Raw genomic sequence first — 15,043 nt, 5'->3', positions numbered from 1 at the left:
GGGCAGTGAAAGGACTGGACTCAACTTTCTGCAATCTGCTTTGTGAGTTTCTCAAAGGACTTGAGGTAGAGTTTGTCCCCTGTTCAAGAAGTCTCAGGAACAACAAAGACTTCAAGTTCTTCTGCCAGCAGCACTGGGGACTGTGTGTGTTGTGCTGCAACAGAGGAAAAGCACCCGACGACGTCTACGATGCTGCTGCCGACTCCGTATCCTGAAGGTAACGCAGAGGGCACCGCCACAACAATGAACAGAGACCCTGCTCTCACCAACGACGCCTGCTGATGCCGCCACCGAGCCGCTGCTTGCACCGCGACCTGTGGGCACCGCACTCTGCACCGCCTCGCTTCACGACGATGCCTTGTCACCGCAGAGGGCACTGCTGCAACGCAGCACCGCGACCCTGGTCTCACTGACGATGCCTGCTGATGCCACCACCGGGCCTTTGCTCGCGCCACGACCTGTGGGCACCGCACTCCGCCCCCCCTTGCTTCACGACGACACATTGGTTTCCCCAACGACAGCACTCCATGCTGAAATCAACGCCGCTGCTTCCACTGTGGTTCAAGGGCACCAATCAATGTCTCAGTGGGTGTGTGAGTGGAATTATAAGTCTGTCAGTGGGTCTGTGAGTCGATGCATGAATGTCTGAGTGAGTCTCTGACTGGGTGAGTGAGTGTCTGAGTGGGTGCATGCATGTCTTAATAGGTCTGTGAGTGGGTATATGAGTCTCTGACTGTATATGCAAATGGGGACATGAGCCTGTGACTGGATCTATGAGTTGGTGCGTAAGTGTCTGAGTGGGTCTGTCTTTCAGTGAGTGTGTCAGAGGAAGCAAAAGTCTCACACTGGGTCTGTAAGTGGGTGTATAATTGTCTGAGGGGGTCTGTACATGAGTGCTCACTCTCCAAGTGTTCTATAAGTATGTGCATGAGAACCTGAATGGGTATGACAGTGGGTACATCAATATCTGTGTGGGTATTTGACTGGATATATAAGTGTGTGAGTGGGTACGTGAATGGGTGTATACGTGACTGAGTGAATAGGTGAGTAGGTACATAAGTGTGTCACAGTCACCAGCTAGTATGTACAAATATATATATATTTTGTTATAATTCCACCAATATTCACACTGTCCCTGCGACGCTACATGGGGGGCCGTGCTGGTGGTTGTGGTGTTCTCATGAATATCACACGCTATTAAACAAATCAATTTTGGACACATAACTTGAGTCAATAACACCCATTTCTCAACCATGGGGTCAGATTACCTCTACTATGAACCCTATGTTAGCTTTGTCAAAAAATTTCTGCTCCAGGAACTGTTCCCAATCAATAAAATGGCAGCTGCAACTTTCTGTTCAGACTCCATCCATCCAATCTGAACATTCCCGTCGGCTGGTGCATTTGCGAGGAATCGCGAAACCACTGCGGAATATCTGCGCCCAAAGATATCACTATAATTTTTGCCTTAAATTTTGCAAGAACCACTGAACAGATTTACACCAAATAGGCAAAAGGCACATCCTTGATCCAACATCTACCTCCCTGCCAAATTTGGCGTAAGTCCGTTCAGCAGTTCAGGCTGTAGGAGTGGCTAAAGTTTCCTATTGGAATTAACATTACGAAAGCACCCTTACTTTGCACCCCAAATTCTCGGTCCCCACTGCACGGATCACACCCAAACGTCGCATGACAACCAGAACATAACTTGAAACTTTTTGGAGAAAATTTCTTGAAATTTGTTTGCTCAAATAATGCGAAAGTTATAGGCAAGTCAAAAAATGCTTTTTGTATGGAAACTAGGCTCTAACTATTATTTCAGTAACACAATAAATTAAAATATATATTTTACATTATATTACATTTCAGTTTAAATTTTTTGTAATTTGCTACTATAAAATAAATATATAAATAAATAATAAATAAATATATATATATGTATATGTATATATATATACATATATATACATATATATATATATATATATATATATATATATATATATATATATATATATATATACATATATAAATATATATGAGGGGGTGAGCACCAAGTCGGATGAGATACCCGTAGAAAATGTCACATACCACCAACTTCTCTTGCTCTAAGAAAGAAGATGCTCACTCAACAATACGTGGAACAACAAAACGGCTTTACTCCATAGCAACACACCAATCTATATATACATATTTAATTAGAAATGAAAGCATATTAACAATTCAATTACAAAATATTTAAAGAATTAACAAATAAATCAAATATACAAAATTTAAAAACCCCAAACACATTTATAAAAATATTATAAAGATTTAAAAAATAGAAAACAAATCAAAATATACAAATAATTAAAAAATATTTGTGATCAATATTAGGAAAGTTATTGGAGTCTGGGAACATTAGATGTACGATTCCCACTACAGTTTAACCAACAGTAGGGAAAGTGTAGGACTTCAAAGGGATTTCATTAACTATTCCTATTCCAAGCAGCACAACAGTAGGCAAAGTGTTGGATATCGGAGGTGTTAGATAAGCTATTCTCACTCCAGTCTATGCAATGGGAGGGAAAGGACTAAACTCTGGAGGGGTTAGATTTACTATTCCTGCTCCTGTCACCTCAAAGGTAGGGAAAGTGTTGAAGTTCAGAGGGGTTACATTTACTATTCCCACTCTAGTCCAAGCAACACTAGGGAAAGTATTAGAGTGTGGAGGGATTACTGTTTCTACTCTACGCAGTACAATTGTAGGGATAATTGTTGCACTTCAGAGGGGTTAAATATATTAGACTGATTTGCATATTGCTGTGTCTGAACTGGGGTGGCAAAGTGAGCTAAAGAACCATGATGGATTCAACCCAGTTCTGTGACTGGGGGTGAGTGTCTGAAAAGTTTCAGTGCTCCGTCCATCATCCCCTTGTGTATGCTTTGTTCCCCCTAAGTTGGCAGGGTTGCCCAGGCGTGGGTCCCATGCTCACTTTGCCACTGTATTCAAGCTAGCCTGCCTGATGAGGGCTCTTAGCTCGAAACCGGTCCCAGGGTGCTTGTTTCTGGTCCAGGAAAGACATGGCTTGGCAGTTCGGGCTAGACTGTTCCCATGAGGCACCAGGTCAATACTGATTAGCATATAGCTCTGTCTGAATTGGGGTGACAAAGTGAGCTAAAGAACAATGATGGATTGAACCCAGATCTGTGACTGGGGGTGAGTGTCTGAAAAGTTTCAGCGCTCTGTCCATCATCTCCTTGTGTTTGCTTTAAATATATTATTCCCACAACAAACAGTGCAACAGAAGCAAAAAATGTTGGCCTTAGAAGGGGATATATTTACTATTCCCACTCCAAATAGTGCAACAGTACTTCAGTGGGGTAAGATATACTATTCCCACTATAGTCTTTGCAGTTTCCGGGAAAGGGTTGGACTTTGAAGATGTTACATTAACTATTCCCACCTGAGTCAGCGTAAGAGTAGGGAAAGTGTTGTATTTTGGAGGGGTTAAATCTAGTATTCCTTCTCCAAACAGCACAATAGTAGGTAAAGTGTTTAATTTCAGAGTAGTAAGATTTACTATTCCCTCTCTAGTCCATGCAACAGTTGGAAAAACATTGGACTTCATAGGGGTAAAATTTACTATTCCCAATCCAGTCTGTGAAACAGTAGGAAAAACATTGGATTTCAGAGGGGTTACATTTACTATCCTGACTCCTGTCTAAGCAATAGTAGGGAAAATACTTCACTTCAAACACATTACATATTTTAATAATTAATTTAGAAAAAATTAAACTCTTAATATAAACATTATTCATTAAATGAGCAGTATCAATATATATTTATTGAAAAAATTGAAAACAATTAAACTGTTATATAATTAATAATCAATTATTTAAGTATCACACAAAAAATGGTATGGTATTGAATTATTACTTAATTAACTTCCCGTCCTATACCCCTATAAACCCATCAACCCACACCTAAAATATAACTAAAATAAATCATTATTTATTTAAGTTTAGAACCTAATAATGTCAGTTTAAAGTAGGAGAGAGTGAGGACATACCAGAACTATCTACGTTACTTTCAATGCCTCAAGAGGGGTTTTGCACTTATAACCTTTATTGCCATCAACAGAATATTTATGTTACAACTCATGGCTAGACTGGAAACCAGAAGCAATAACTGCCATAACATCTATATCAGCGCCACGTTGTATGAAGTAAGTGTAGCAAAGATGTCCAATCCTCTCTATTTGAATTAGGGCGGTCTTCAATAAGTAATGCGTTTGAAAATTCGGGACAAATATTTAATTTATACAGCACAGTTTCTCTGTTGCATTTTCAAAAAAGCCATAGGGAATACATGTATCAATCACATAGTTAATTAGAAATTATTAATAATTAATCATTAAATATTACTTTATTAACTTCCCTCCCTATCCCTCTACAAACCCCCTAATATAGTATAAATTATTATTAACAATTTAAAAAACAAATTTCAATCGGGTAAAATTACGAGCTATATTTTTTAAAAATATATTATATTTATACAAGCAATAGTAACACAAAATTGATATATGAACTAAAACACATAAAAATATTATAACAATATTCTTGCATCACAATATGTTTGTATCACAACATTTTATTTCTGATATTTAGAACTTCATATTTTGTCCATACACCCCATGAAGTCCATTTTTCACAATATTAGTGGGGAGCATCTTCCAAGCTTCAAGTAACCTTCTTGATTGGATGACCATCCAGTATCAAATGTCAGAACTCATCTGGTTTTTATGTATTTGGCAGAGGAAGCAAAGGTTTTCCAGAGTACAATTTGTATGTGACATTGTTTAGGCGCCTTCCAAAAAACCAGTAGAGCAGCCAGCCTACTCATCTTCATCACATTATGACTCTGAGCAGATGTTCTGCTCAAGCCTACATAAGCCTCATGCTAAGCCCAACTGAAAGTGATCATATTTAAAAATGAATGCTTTCTCATATGGACCACTTCATTGAAAATCAGTCATCATAGTGAGGTTAAACGTAACTTTTTATTGCATGCCCCTGTTTTGTGGCAAAGTATTGATGTAAGTTGCAAAATCATGGAATCCTTTACTAAATTTCCATATACCTTGTATTGTTAATGTAACTAAGTCAAATGGCTGAATCACTCATACATTTGATGGACTGCTCCAGAGAATACATGCCAACATACTGAGCTCACAGAGGAAAATATACACTTGAATATTCAGCACGCATTATGACTGGACTAACTGCACAATGGTGAGGACAGCAATAGTGAGGATAGAAATGTTGAAAAAATATATTTCTCAGATAGTGTCTCCATACATCATATTCTGAAAACCTTTTAACTGTATTTCATTGTAACAGTACACTAACATCTTTAAGCATTGTAAGATTTGCTTAAGGATATATTCAAATGATTTATTTACTCCAAAATATGATATATTAAGACTGCTTATGAAGTATCATACGTCTCATTTTATTGGAGAGCACCTGTTACAATTTAGCATATATGCCAGATATTATATATATATATTGCATCTCTTTCACCCTATACTATATTTTCTGTTTACTTATTCAAGTCTGGTTTCTCTGTTAAACGTAATTTTAATGTGGTTCATGTTAGACAACTCAGACTCATAAATATTTCAGAATTTTGCTAAATTCAATTAAATTAGTAATGAATATCTAATTTGATAAATCTGGCTTTTGAAATTGTCATCTAGAATAAATTGTGTTCTCTTAAATTAACCTGAACTCATCTGGTAGGACTTCTTATGCTATCGCTGAATCTAGGTAACTTTATGTTTTTCACCTTCATCTGATGCTGATTTTGAATGGGCATATGCTTGGATTTGTCAAACACCCTCATGCATTTTTGTTTCAAGAATGTCAGTACAAATTATCATTTTGCCCCTGTCACCATGCTCTTCAAAAGAAACTTAGGACATGGTTATGAGTTGCTCATTAAATTCCGACCCATGCATAAAACCCTATTTGCGTATGGGTCGGAATTACAAGTCTGATTTTATTTAACGTATCTGATAATTATCAAATGTGTTAAATAACTCAACATCCATTAAACTTCGGAAGGTCAAACCTACAGAAATCTACTGGGTTAAAGCATACGGTATTTATCATATCACGCACATTTTGGTGTGTTAAACACCAACATCTGCATATTATTCACCGAACAATCGTAATAGGTGCTATTTGTTGGACCCGAGAAATAATAACCCCCATGGTATTGGTTTGTACCTGGTTCAATAAATAGCATCTTTATTTGCTGCTAGGTCTTAAGTCTCTGAAACTAAATAGTCTGATCATCTCACTTTCATGTTCAATAACTTCCCAGGCTAATCTTGCTTTAGTTGATTAGATGTCAGCCTTGAGAAAACGGTGATGCATGTGCCCATCTTCTTTTCCCAAGGGAGATATTTGAAATTGGAGCCCAAGGACTCAATTGAAAAACCTGTACTGTGACTTACTCATGAACATACAGCAAAAGGAGTAAGATGTGCTCACTGTAACTATGCATTACTCCCTAACGTTTATGAGCAAGTAACACCTTCGTCTTACCTAAACTATGCACAGAAAATGCTTTATGAATGAGACTTGAAATTTCTAGATACATTTATGGTTAAGCAGAAGTAAGGACAAGTCACAATGAAAAAGACTGCATCAGAGACACCTTCCACGTCGACCCAAATAGGGAGTTCTCTTACATCCTCCTAGGTCCCCTAGACCCCCAATTACAAAATGACAACAATCGTGACCTGCTGGACCTAATGCTGACTCTGCAGTGCAAAATCATTTTATGTAACTGGAAGAACTCCAAAGTCATATTATTCAAGATATGGCAAGAGTGACTAACCTTTTTAAGAGGTGCACACAACTTAACTCTACAACTCATTCCATGGCGCTCCCACCACACTAAACTTTGGAACTCCTTAGACTGTTGCACCTTCATTTTCAAACCCCCATGAAATACGGAGAAACTTTGTTTGTATGACATCTATCTTACCTACTTTACTTCTTGAGAAATCAGCTGAAAAGACCCCCACGGAAGCAACTGACAACTATGTAGTTCCAATGGCTTTTCTTCCCCTGTTTGCTTTTATGTCTTCTTACTTTCTTTCTATCATTCACTTTTTCTTTTTCTTCTTTTTATTATTTTCAGAGGGACAACTACAAACTTCCACAATAAGGTTATCAATCAAACAATTGAATCTTTATTCGGATATAAATAAATCCATAAAAGCACAGGTCAAATAACAGCAAAGGGATACATTAGACTATAAAAATACATAAGATACAAGAAGAAGCAACATCATGAAAAGAAGGAGAGGTTCCCAATAGGGACCTGTAAACACAGATCAAATAACAGCATAGAATATATTGGACTATAAAAGTGCAATCAAAGAAATGACAGTCCAACATCATAAAACGATTAGAAAAAATTAACATGTAGGATATATATGAATACTATCTCAACAAGTATAAGAGTTAACAATCAGGCACAACAGACCAGATGTTTTACCACTATTATAAATTACAGATTAATACACTCATTAGAAACAGCCTTCAATGAATGCTCATTGAGGCACGTGCGCGAACTGCCGCTTTCAAAAAAGATCCCACGCAAAAAAAAAAAATCATCCTCTTCCAACTTGAGAATTTTCGTGTAGGCTGCCTTATAATGAATAGTCGCAGTGTTCTTAAAAAATGGAACCAGAAACCATTTTGTATATTTTTGATAAAATTTGCAAATAAATAGAAAGTGTAAAGTTGATTGGTTACTACGATCATCGCAGGGACATAGCAATTGATCACGGTTAGCATTGTACCCTAAGGGGAAACAAAGCAAACATTTCTAAGTACCTGCTCTTAGGCAAAAAAGCAATCCTCTCTCCCACCGACCTATGGTTTTTAAAAGGTAACTTGATGGAGAATGTGATGAGAAATGGGATGCATCAACTAAGGACATATACCTGGTGACTGATGTTTTCTGAGCTTCCTTTTCATTTCTTACATTACTATACTGTGCGTATAAAGCCTCCTTAAGGGATTTTTTGTTTATGTGCTCCATGTCAGTTGGATTTAGAAAGATATGTTCAAGATTCACGCGGTTTAGGCTCTCCCTTACACGGCAAGCCAGGGTGTGTCCCTGCCCTTTTCACATTTGTGTCAATCTATTATTACATCTCTGGTGAGAGTTGCTGCCGGGTTTTTCCAAAATGAACGCTAGAATGTAGCTGGGTGAGCTGATATAATCTTCAACGTATGGCAGTTTCAATTCCTTGTGGCAAACACACCACGAAGAAGAAATCGGCGCTCCCAGAACTTTGCGGAAAAATCTATTTTCCTCACCATGGATCCTACTACACTTTGTGAAGCCCCAAACTTCAGCACCGTGTGTTGCAATGGGGATACACTGTGATTTAAAAATGTTGGTAATAGCTAAAACCACCTCTGCATTTTTGGGTTGTGGAAGGCTTAGGGTTGAGTTGATGGCTTTCAAAAACTTACTCCTACTATGTGCCACATGATCAACCCAGGAACCATTGGCTGCGAATACTAACCCCAGATAGGGAAAAGTGCAAGTGCGATGTAAACATTCAGAACCTATAGAGATTGTATTAATAAGGTGCTTTTTCGGACCACATGCCATTAAAACGATTTTTTTAAATGTATACAAAGATATAAGGTTATATGAGACTATCAAGACCAAGCTGGGCAAGAATGGCTTGACCTCAAGTTTTCGTATGCTCCTGATTCATTGACTTGGAAATTTTACTTGGGCATGCGCCACTGTTCTATTGATCAAACAATATCTTGTATAGGTCTAGACTTTGAGGATACCCATGTTAACGGGAGATGTAATACCTGATGTAAATTTAATTTTTTATTGTACCTTCTTTTTCAAAAAACCTTAATAAAAAATTTTCAACAACAGAAAAAGATTTGCAAAGATTTATTAGCTGATGAGTCATACAAGTCGTACCCTCAGGTAACTTGCTATACTTTTATTGACCGATGAAGCACAACTACCTACAAAAGGCAAGCTAATACTAATATAGTGGGTCAGCAACGGTATGTGCTACACATGTCTGATTTTGAGGTCGAAGTGCAAATAACTATTTATTCCTTGCAATAAACACAGTATTGTCCACTAGGTATAGCGCTGCAGTGGTGTGATCATTTTCGTGTTAACCTTAAAGTGACAATAGAGCTGCCATCATGTAAGCTGATTGAAGGTACATCTGTCTTAATGGGTGGTGCTGGTTCATTTAATTTCAGGATGGCTCCTTTTGTTTCATCAACATATGTCTTAGGATAAAGCATTAGGTTGCTAGTGACACACTCCTTCCTATGACACAAAGAAGAAAGGGATTAGAGCTCTTTGCTTAGGTCACTGAAACACATCCTCTCCCCTTCCATTCTCACTCCAAGAGTAAGATGTATATCTCTAGGAAATAAAAGAAAATATATGTATTTCTTGTTTCCCAAACTAGTGATTCCCTGGCAGTGATTGCATGTTAGTAAGATACAGAAAAAGGAAAAATAATCTTGTGTAGGATAACAGGCAGGAGTTTTGTAGGGGGGAAAGGTAGAATAAAGACAGACGAGAGAGATTTTGCTGATTAACGATTTCAGAGAGAGTGAGGACATACCAGAGCTAACCATATTACTTTCAATACCTCCAGACTGAGTTTTGCAACCAAATCCTTTATAATCACCAATAGACTTATTATGTTGCCATGCATGGCTGGACTGGAAACGAGATGCAATCAATGCCAAAACATGCATACCAGCACCACATTGTATAGAGTAAGTGTGTCAAATACACCCAACCCTCTCCAGACGTATTAAGGAGGTCTTCACCAAGTAACATGTTTAAAAATTCCGAACAAATACTGAATTTGTACAGCACAGGTTCCCTGTTGTATTCTCAAAAAAACATAGGTAATACAGCTAGCTAATCTGCCATACTGTTGTTTATTTGGCATTTGAACATACCAAATCCTATGTATTTTAAGAAACACAATGCAGGTTGATGTTTCAACACTGTCTATAAATGATGACACATGATTTGAGTAAACATTATTATCATTTCAACACCTCAATTTTTGGAAATCTTCAGCAGGACAATACAATCAAACCATCTAAAGTGCTTTCTACTAAATACAATTACAGAGACCTGTGAAATCAATGTAGACTGCCAAGTGCCCTCAGGTGATGTGGTATCTGTGCACAAAGTTTGTCACCAGCCATTGATGTGATTTTGTCTTAAAGTTCCTCTTATGTTGATAAACAGGAATGCTCTATTTAACATCATTGTCCTTCCCAGATTAATATCCTTAGTGTAGGCTATGCATATGTATCAATAAACATTTCTTAAGACAGGCAATCACACTGCCTAGGAGCAAGGTGAAGAATGCTCTGGATTTCTTTGCACACGGGTACTGCTGAAAGACAGGGTCTGGATTTAATCCAGCATTTCCAGGCATAGCTTTACAACTCTCTAATTTTGCAGGGCTTTCTAAAGAGCTAGGTAAACTTAATTCAAAAGGTAGTTCTTAAAAAATACCTTCTTTTTTCTTTTTACTCCACATATGATTAAAACAGAAGGGTTATTTACAAGATAAAAATAGGATAAAAAACAGAATGATACACTACAATATTTCTTGAACTATCCCTGAGTTGTTATCATGTTTTCACTTGGACTGCTGGCAGTACAGAAGTTGCTTTAAAGTGATGCGTCTGGTTGGGAGTCTATATAAAGATTGCATTATTCATTTTGCATTGTATTGCAAATGTCAAGTGAGTCATAAATGTGTTTACATCAATGCAGGGTAATCTGCAGCACTTAGACTGACATGAGTCTCCAAAATGCAGGTTGAGCAGACTACCAATAAGACTATTATGGGATAGAGTTGTGAGGTTGATGTATTGTGTGGCTCTACAAAGCTATTGCAAACCACATGCCCCTGTCATTAAGACTATTACAAAGTCAGAGCTGGGAGGTCAAACTTTTTTGTGGTTCTTTAAGCTTAGACTACCAGCCACAGGACCCCAGTGGTTTGCAGTAAGCTTAAATAGGGGGTATGTTTTGGGTGCCATTAGCTGATTCTGATTAGTGTTGAAAACATTAGGCAAATGTCTTGTAATTGTTACTTCAACCATATGCAATATAAGTGCATTATGTAGGCTCTCATTTTTCTTTTTATGATGCACATGATCAACGACTCAGCGGTGTAGGACAAACATCATATTTTTTTCAAATGTTGTGAATCTGCTTGTATGTTACCCTTTTCAACATGTGGTAGCATCATAACAAGGTTATATATATCTTTTAGCATAAATAATATCTGTAAGTCCCTTTAAGCAAAGTTCTAGAGCCTTTATAAAACTATAAATGTCTCAAGAGCTTAATTCATCAATATCTTCTTTGGGTGAAGTTGATTCAAGAAGAATCCAAGTTTCCCAAACTGTGATGGAATCATTGATTAAATATGATTGAAGATATGGAGACTATACTGTGGGCTCACTATGCATGTTTTTTCAAGTAAATTTGCTCCTACACCTAGGGGCATATTATCAAGCAGGGCGTTTAAAATGACAGCTGTTTTATCGGCAGAAAACTGCCGCTAAAGTGGAGATAATGGGCTTGATAATATGCCCTGGAGAAATCCAATAGAAGCCTATGTTCACATCAGAACATGGGTTTCTATTGGAATTCACAAGGTCATATTATCAAGCCCATTATTGCCGATTTAGCGGCAGTTTTCTGCCGATAAAACAGCGATGATTTCTAACGCCTTGCTTGATAATGTGCCCCCTAGTTCCTTTAGCACATCTTTTCACTGTCACCCAGATGGAGAATATGGGGGAAAAAGACAGTGCAAAAGGCAAGCTACTGCCGTTAAGGTAATGAACATAAATGTGGGCATTCAGTTGTATTGCCATTGTAAGGCAGCAGTTATTGAGTACTGTTTAAAAAAAAAAAGAAAGTTGTACATCACTCTTGACATTGTTCAGTGAGCTAATCAGGAACCTCTAGGATAAATGATACATTTTGCAGTTAGAGTGTAATGGCTTACAAGATCTAATTTCACCACCAGCAACTAGTCTAAGTATTTTGAACTCACACAAGGATAAACAAGACTAGCTTTAAAACATTATTATACATTTGTTTGTCATTGTGGTCAACAACATATTTTGAAGTAGCATTTTAAAGAGTAAAAATACTGTTTTGTTAAAATTCAGATACATTAGTCTCTACTGTAAAGGCGTGTTACAGATTCACGGGTATTAGTGCCTAGGTAGATTATATTTCATATAGGTGATAACTAAAATGCAATTTGCTTTTCTAGGATACAGCTGTTTAAAAGAGATCTTGTGCATTGACGATGAGAATAATGAATTGAGCACTTTGCTTTTATAGGTAGATGTTCATATGATTCCTATAAATCAATAGAAAATCATGTAAGCATGCATGTTCTAAACAACAATGTATGCTATAGATATTTTGCATTTCCTCTCTCATGAACAGACCTGTGATGCCTTTCAACCAGCTTGAGAACTTTCCTTACAAAAAGTCCCATACTCTCACGAGCATAATGCTTTCAGTTAGATCCATGCATTTACTCATTTTAAAATGTGCTTAACCTATATTTCTAAATTAAAACATTGTTATAATTATAAGGCTGCTTGGTTTTTCAGTCATGTTAACTCTTTTGTCTGCCCTTTTCATTGATACCATCTGGGGCTGTGCCTTGAGCACTTCTTTTTTCATACTAACATAGGACCTGCTTTCTCTTTGCAGAGCTGATGATCGACCTGGATTTGCAAGTGTTGAACTAAAACTACGCAACTACTACTATGACATCTCACATTGATTGTGGTCATCCCAGATTCTGTTAACCTTTCTTTTGGGATTGGAAATGACAGTAGACTACTGATAAAACCAGTACTTTGTGAAATGAGGCTCATATTGTATGTCTCTGATCAGTGTCTTAAAGGTGTGATCTATTCGGTATGTCTGCTGAATTCACATTCTCTTCTTCACCTGTGTAGTTCTGCAGATGTGTTAATTGTATTGATGTTAGACAAATAAAAACATCAATACCAAAGTAAATCTTTGATATAATTCTCTAGAATGCTAAAGCTTAGCTAAAGGCACTTGTATTATTAATTTCTAAAATCCCATTTGTTAAAACAGTTTCTTAAATATTATACAGTGCTTCTGAGTCGTTGGCTTCGCACCATTGTCATTAATTTAGAATTATTTATAATATATATATATCAGTAACATGGATGTTTTAGTACACTGGGTTTGTGTAGAGAAACTATGTTCAAAGAATATTTACAATATGTGTTTTTTCTTAGAAAGTAAAACTATATTAAGACATGAGTATTTAAATAAATCACAAAATGGAAGGACAGTTAATAGTATTTAGAGTAGCATGTTTCTGGTTTATTTTTCTGTGTAAATTGATAACATAAGCACCTTAGAACACAAACGTGGATTGAATTAGAAATAACAATTAGCATTTCTGCATTCCCATGATACCACATATTCTTTAAAGAGTGACTGTTGAATCTAATTGTCACAGTATGTGTCCAATTCTTTATTGCATCCTTAATAAAAAAAAATGAAAAAACAACACTTTTGCTTACTAAGTCTGCAAAAATATTAGTGCATACCTGACCAAAGATTATTGGTAGGGGTGAGTGTGCACCTACTACTAGCAGTAACGCCACCAACGCAATATACGGTCCAGTCAAGGTGTCAATACATTAACCCCGGTCACAACCTTTGGTAGCTGGCTAGGAGCAAGAAGGCTTAATTTAGGTTACAGGTGTGTAAAGCATTTAAAAACGCCAATACATTAAATACGTAAAACACAACACACAATAAAAATCCACACCCAATTTTGAAAAATATGAAGTATTTGAATGATTAAAATGACACAAAATTGCCAAACATCCAATGTAGGGAACTGGGGAAATAAACATTTCTAGTGCTTAAAAACATATAGTGCAACTTGAGACATCTGGTCGCACTTGACTTGGACAAAGTCAAAGTTTCAGGCTGGCCGCGATGGAGTCTTGGTAGAATACAATAAGCAGGAGGCCTCAGTCAAAATGTAACCTTCACACTTAGAAACATTTCTGGCAGATTTTCTCTTGGTGAGCAAGGCTCCTGTTCAGGCCAGGTTTTGAGTCGATGACGGCTGCTTGGCTGAGGCTTGAGGCCCCAGTGAAATCTTGGAAGTCTTGAGTTCCGGGGTATTTCAGCGGGACAAACCTGAAATCCAGGCCGGGTCTCGTTTCGACACCAATGGGCTGACTCGCGTTGACAGGTCCGTGACCTTATGGAGCTTTTTCCCAAAGTTGCTTGAAACTTCCGGAACTTCTTCCTGAAGTTCCTCTTGAGGGTGCAAAGTGTCCAAAACACAAATCCAAGCATCTAGAAGCTCTGAGTTGGTCCTTGGAAGTTTGGGACTACAATTCCCACAATGCACCTGGCCAAATCCAGAAAATTCCACTAGACGCACTCCAGGCTGGGAACGTCTTGATGGAGATGGTGCAGGTGAGCTCTGTTAACCTTTTTCTTTCAGGGAGTCCACTCCTTAATTCTTTTTTGAAGCCCTTAGGGCTGTAGTTCCAAGTGTGCAGCAAGAGCAGTTCTTCAGAGGTCAATCCTTTGGGTTCCAGCAGGGCAGTCCTTCTTCTCCTTGTAGTTTCAGGCAGCAAATCTGAGTTCCCATGCAGCTCGGACATATTTATCCAACGTTCTGGGGTGACAAGTAGGTGGACAACTCTGACCAATGGGGTAAAGGGTGCCACACAAAAGCATGAGACCTTCCACCAAAGTGTGGCATATTCTTGTCCCAAAAAGCACTTTACTTTTAAATTCAAGATGGAGAATTTGTCTCTTCTGGAGTAGGATCTGGCAAAGCCAAACTTCTGGTGTGGCTTATTTCGCTTAACACTCTCCTTCTAGACCTCCAGCAAATTG

The 15,043-nt window shown here is 37.7% G+C and overlaps 1 protein-coding gene across 4 annotated transcripts in view; it reads left to right on the top strand.

Moving 5' to 3' along the window:
• The window catches only part of SYK (spleen associated tyrosine kinase), a 275,583-nt gene extending 262,582 nt beyond the window's left edge, over nucleotides 1-13,001 (top strand). For all 4 annotated transcript variants that reach the window (XM_078675628.1, XM_078675625.1, XM_078675626.1 and 1 more), the window contains one exon: nucleotides 12,845-13,001. In XM_078675628.1, the coding sequence (XP_078531754.1) occupies nucleotides 12,845-12,917 (73 nt within the window). In that variant the 3' untranslated portion in view covers nucleotides 12,918-13,001. The remainder of the gene's footprint in view (nucleotides 1-12,844) is intronic.
• The last annotated feature ends 2,042 nt before the right edge of the window (nucleotides 13,002-15,043 follow it).

The sequence above is a fragment of the Lissotriton helveticus genome, chromosome 2_1 (genome assembly GCF_964261635.1).
Source record: "Lissotriton helveticus chromosome 2_1, aLisHel1.1, whole genome shotgun sequence".
NCBI classification, from domain to species: Eukaryota; Metazoa; Chordata; class Amphibia; order Caudata; family Salamandridae; genus Lissotriton; species Lissotriton helveticus.
Note: the sequence above shows the minus strand (reverse complement) of the source record. Positions and strands in the feature narration are given on the sequence as shown.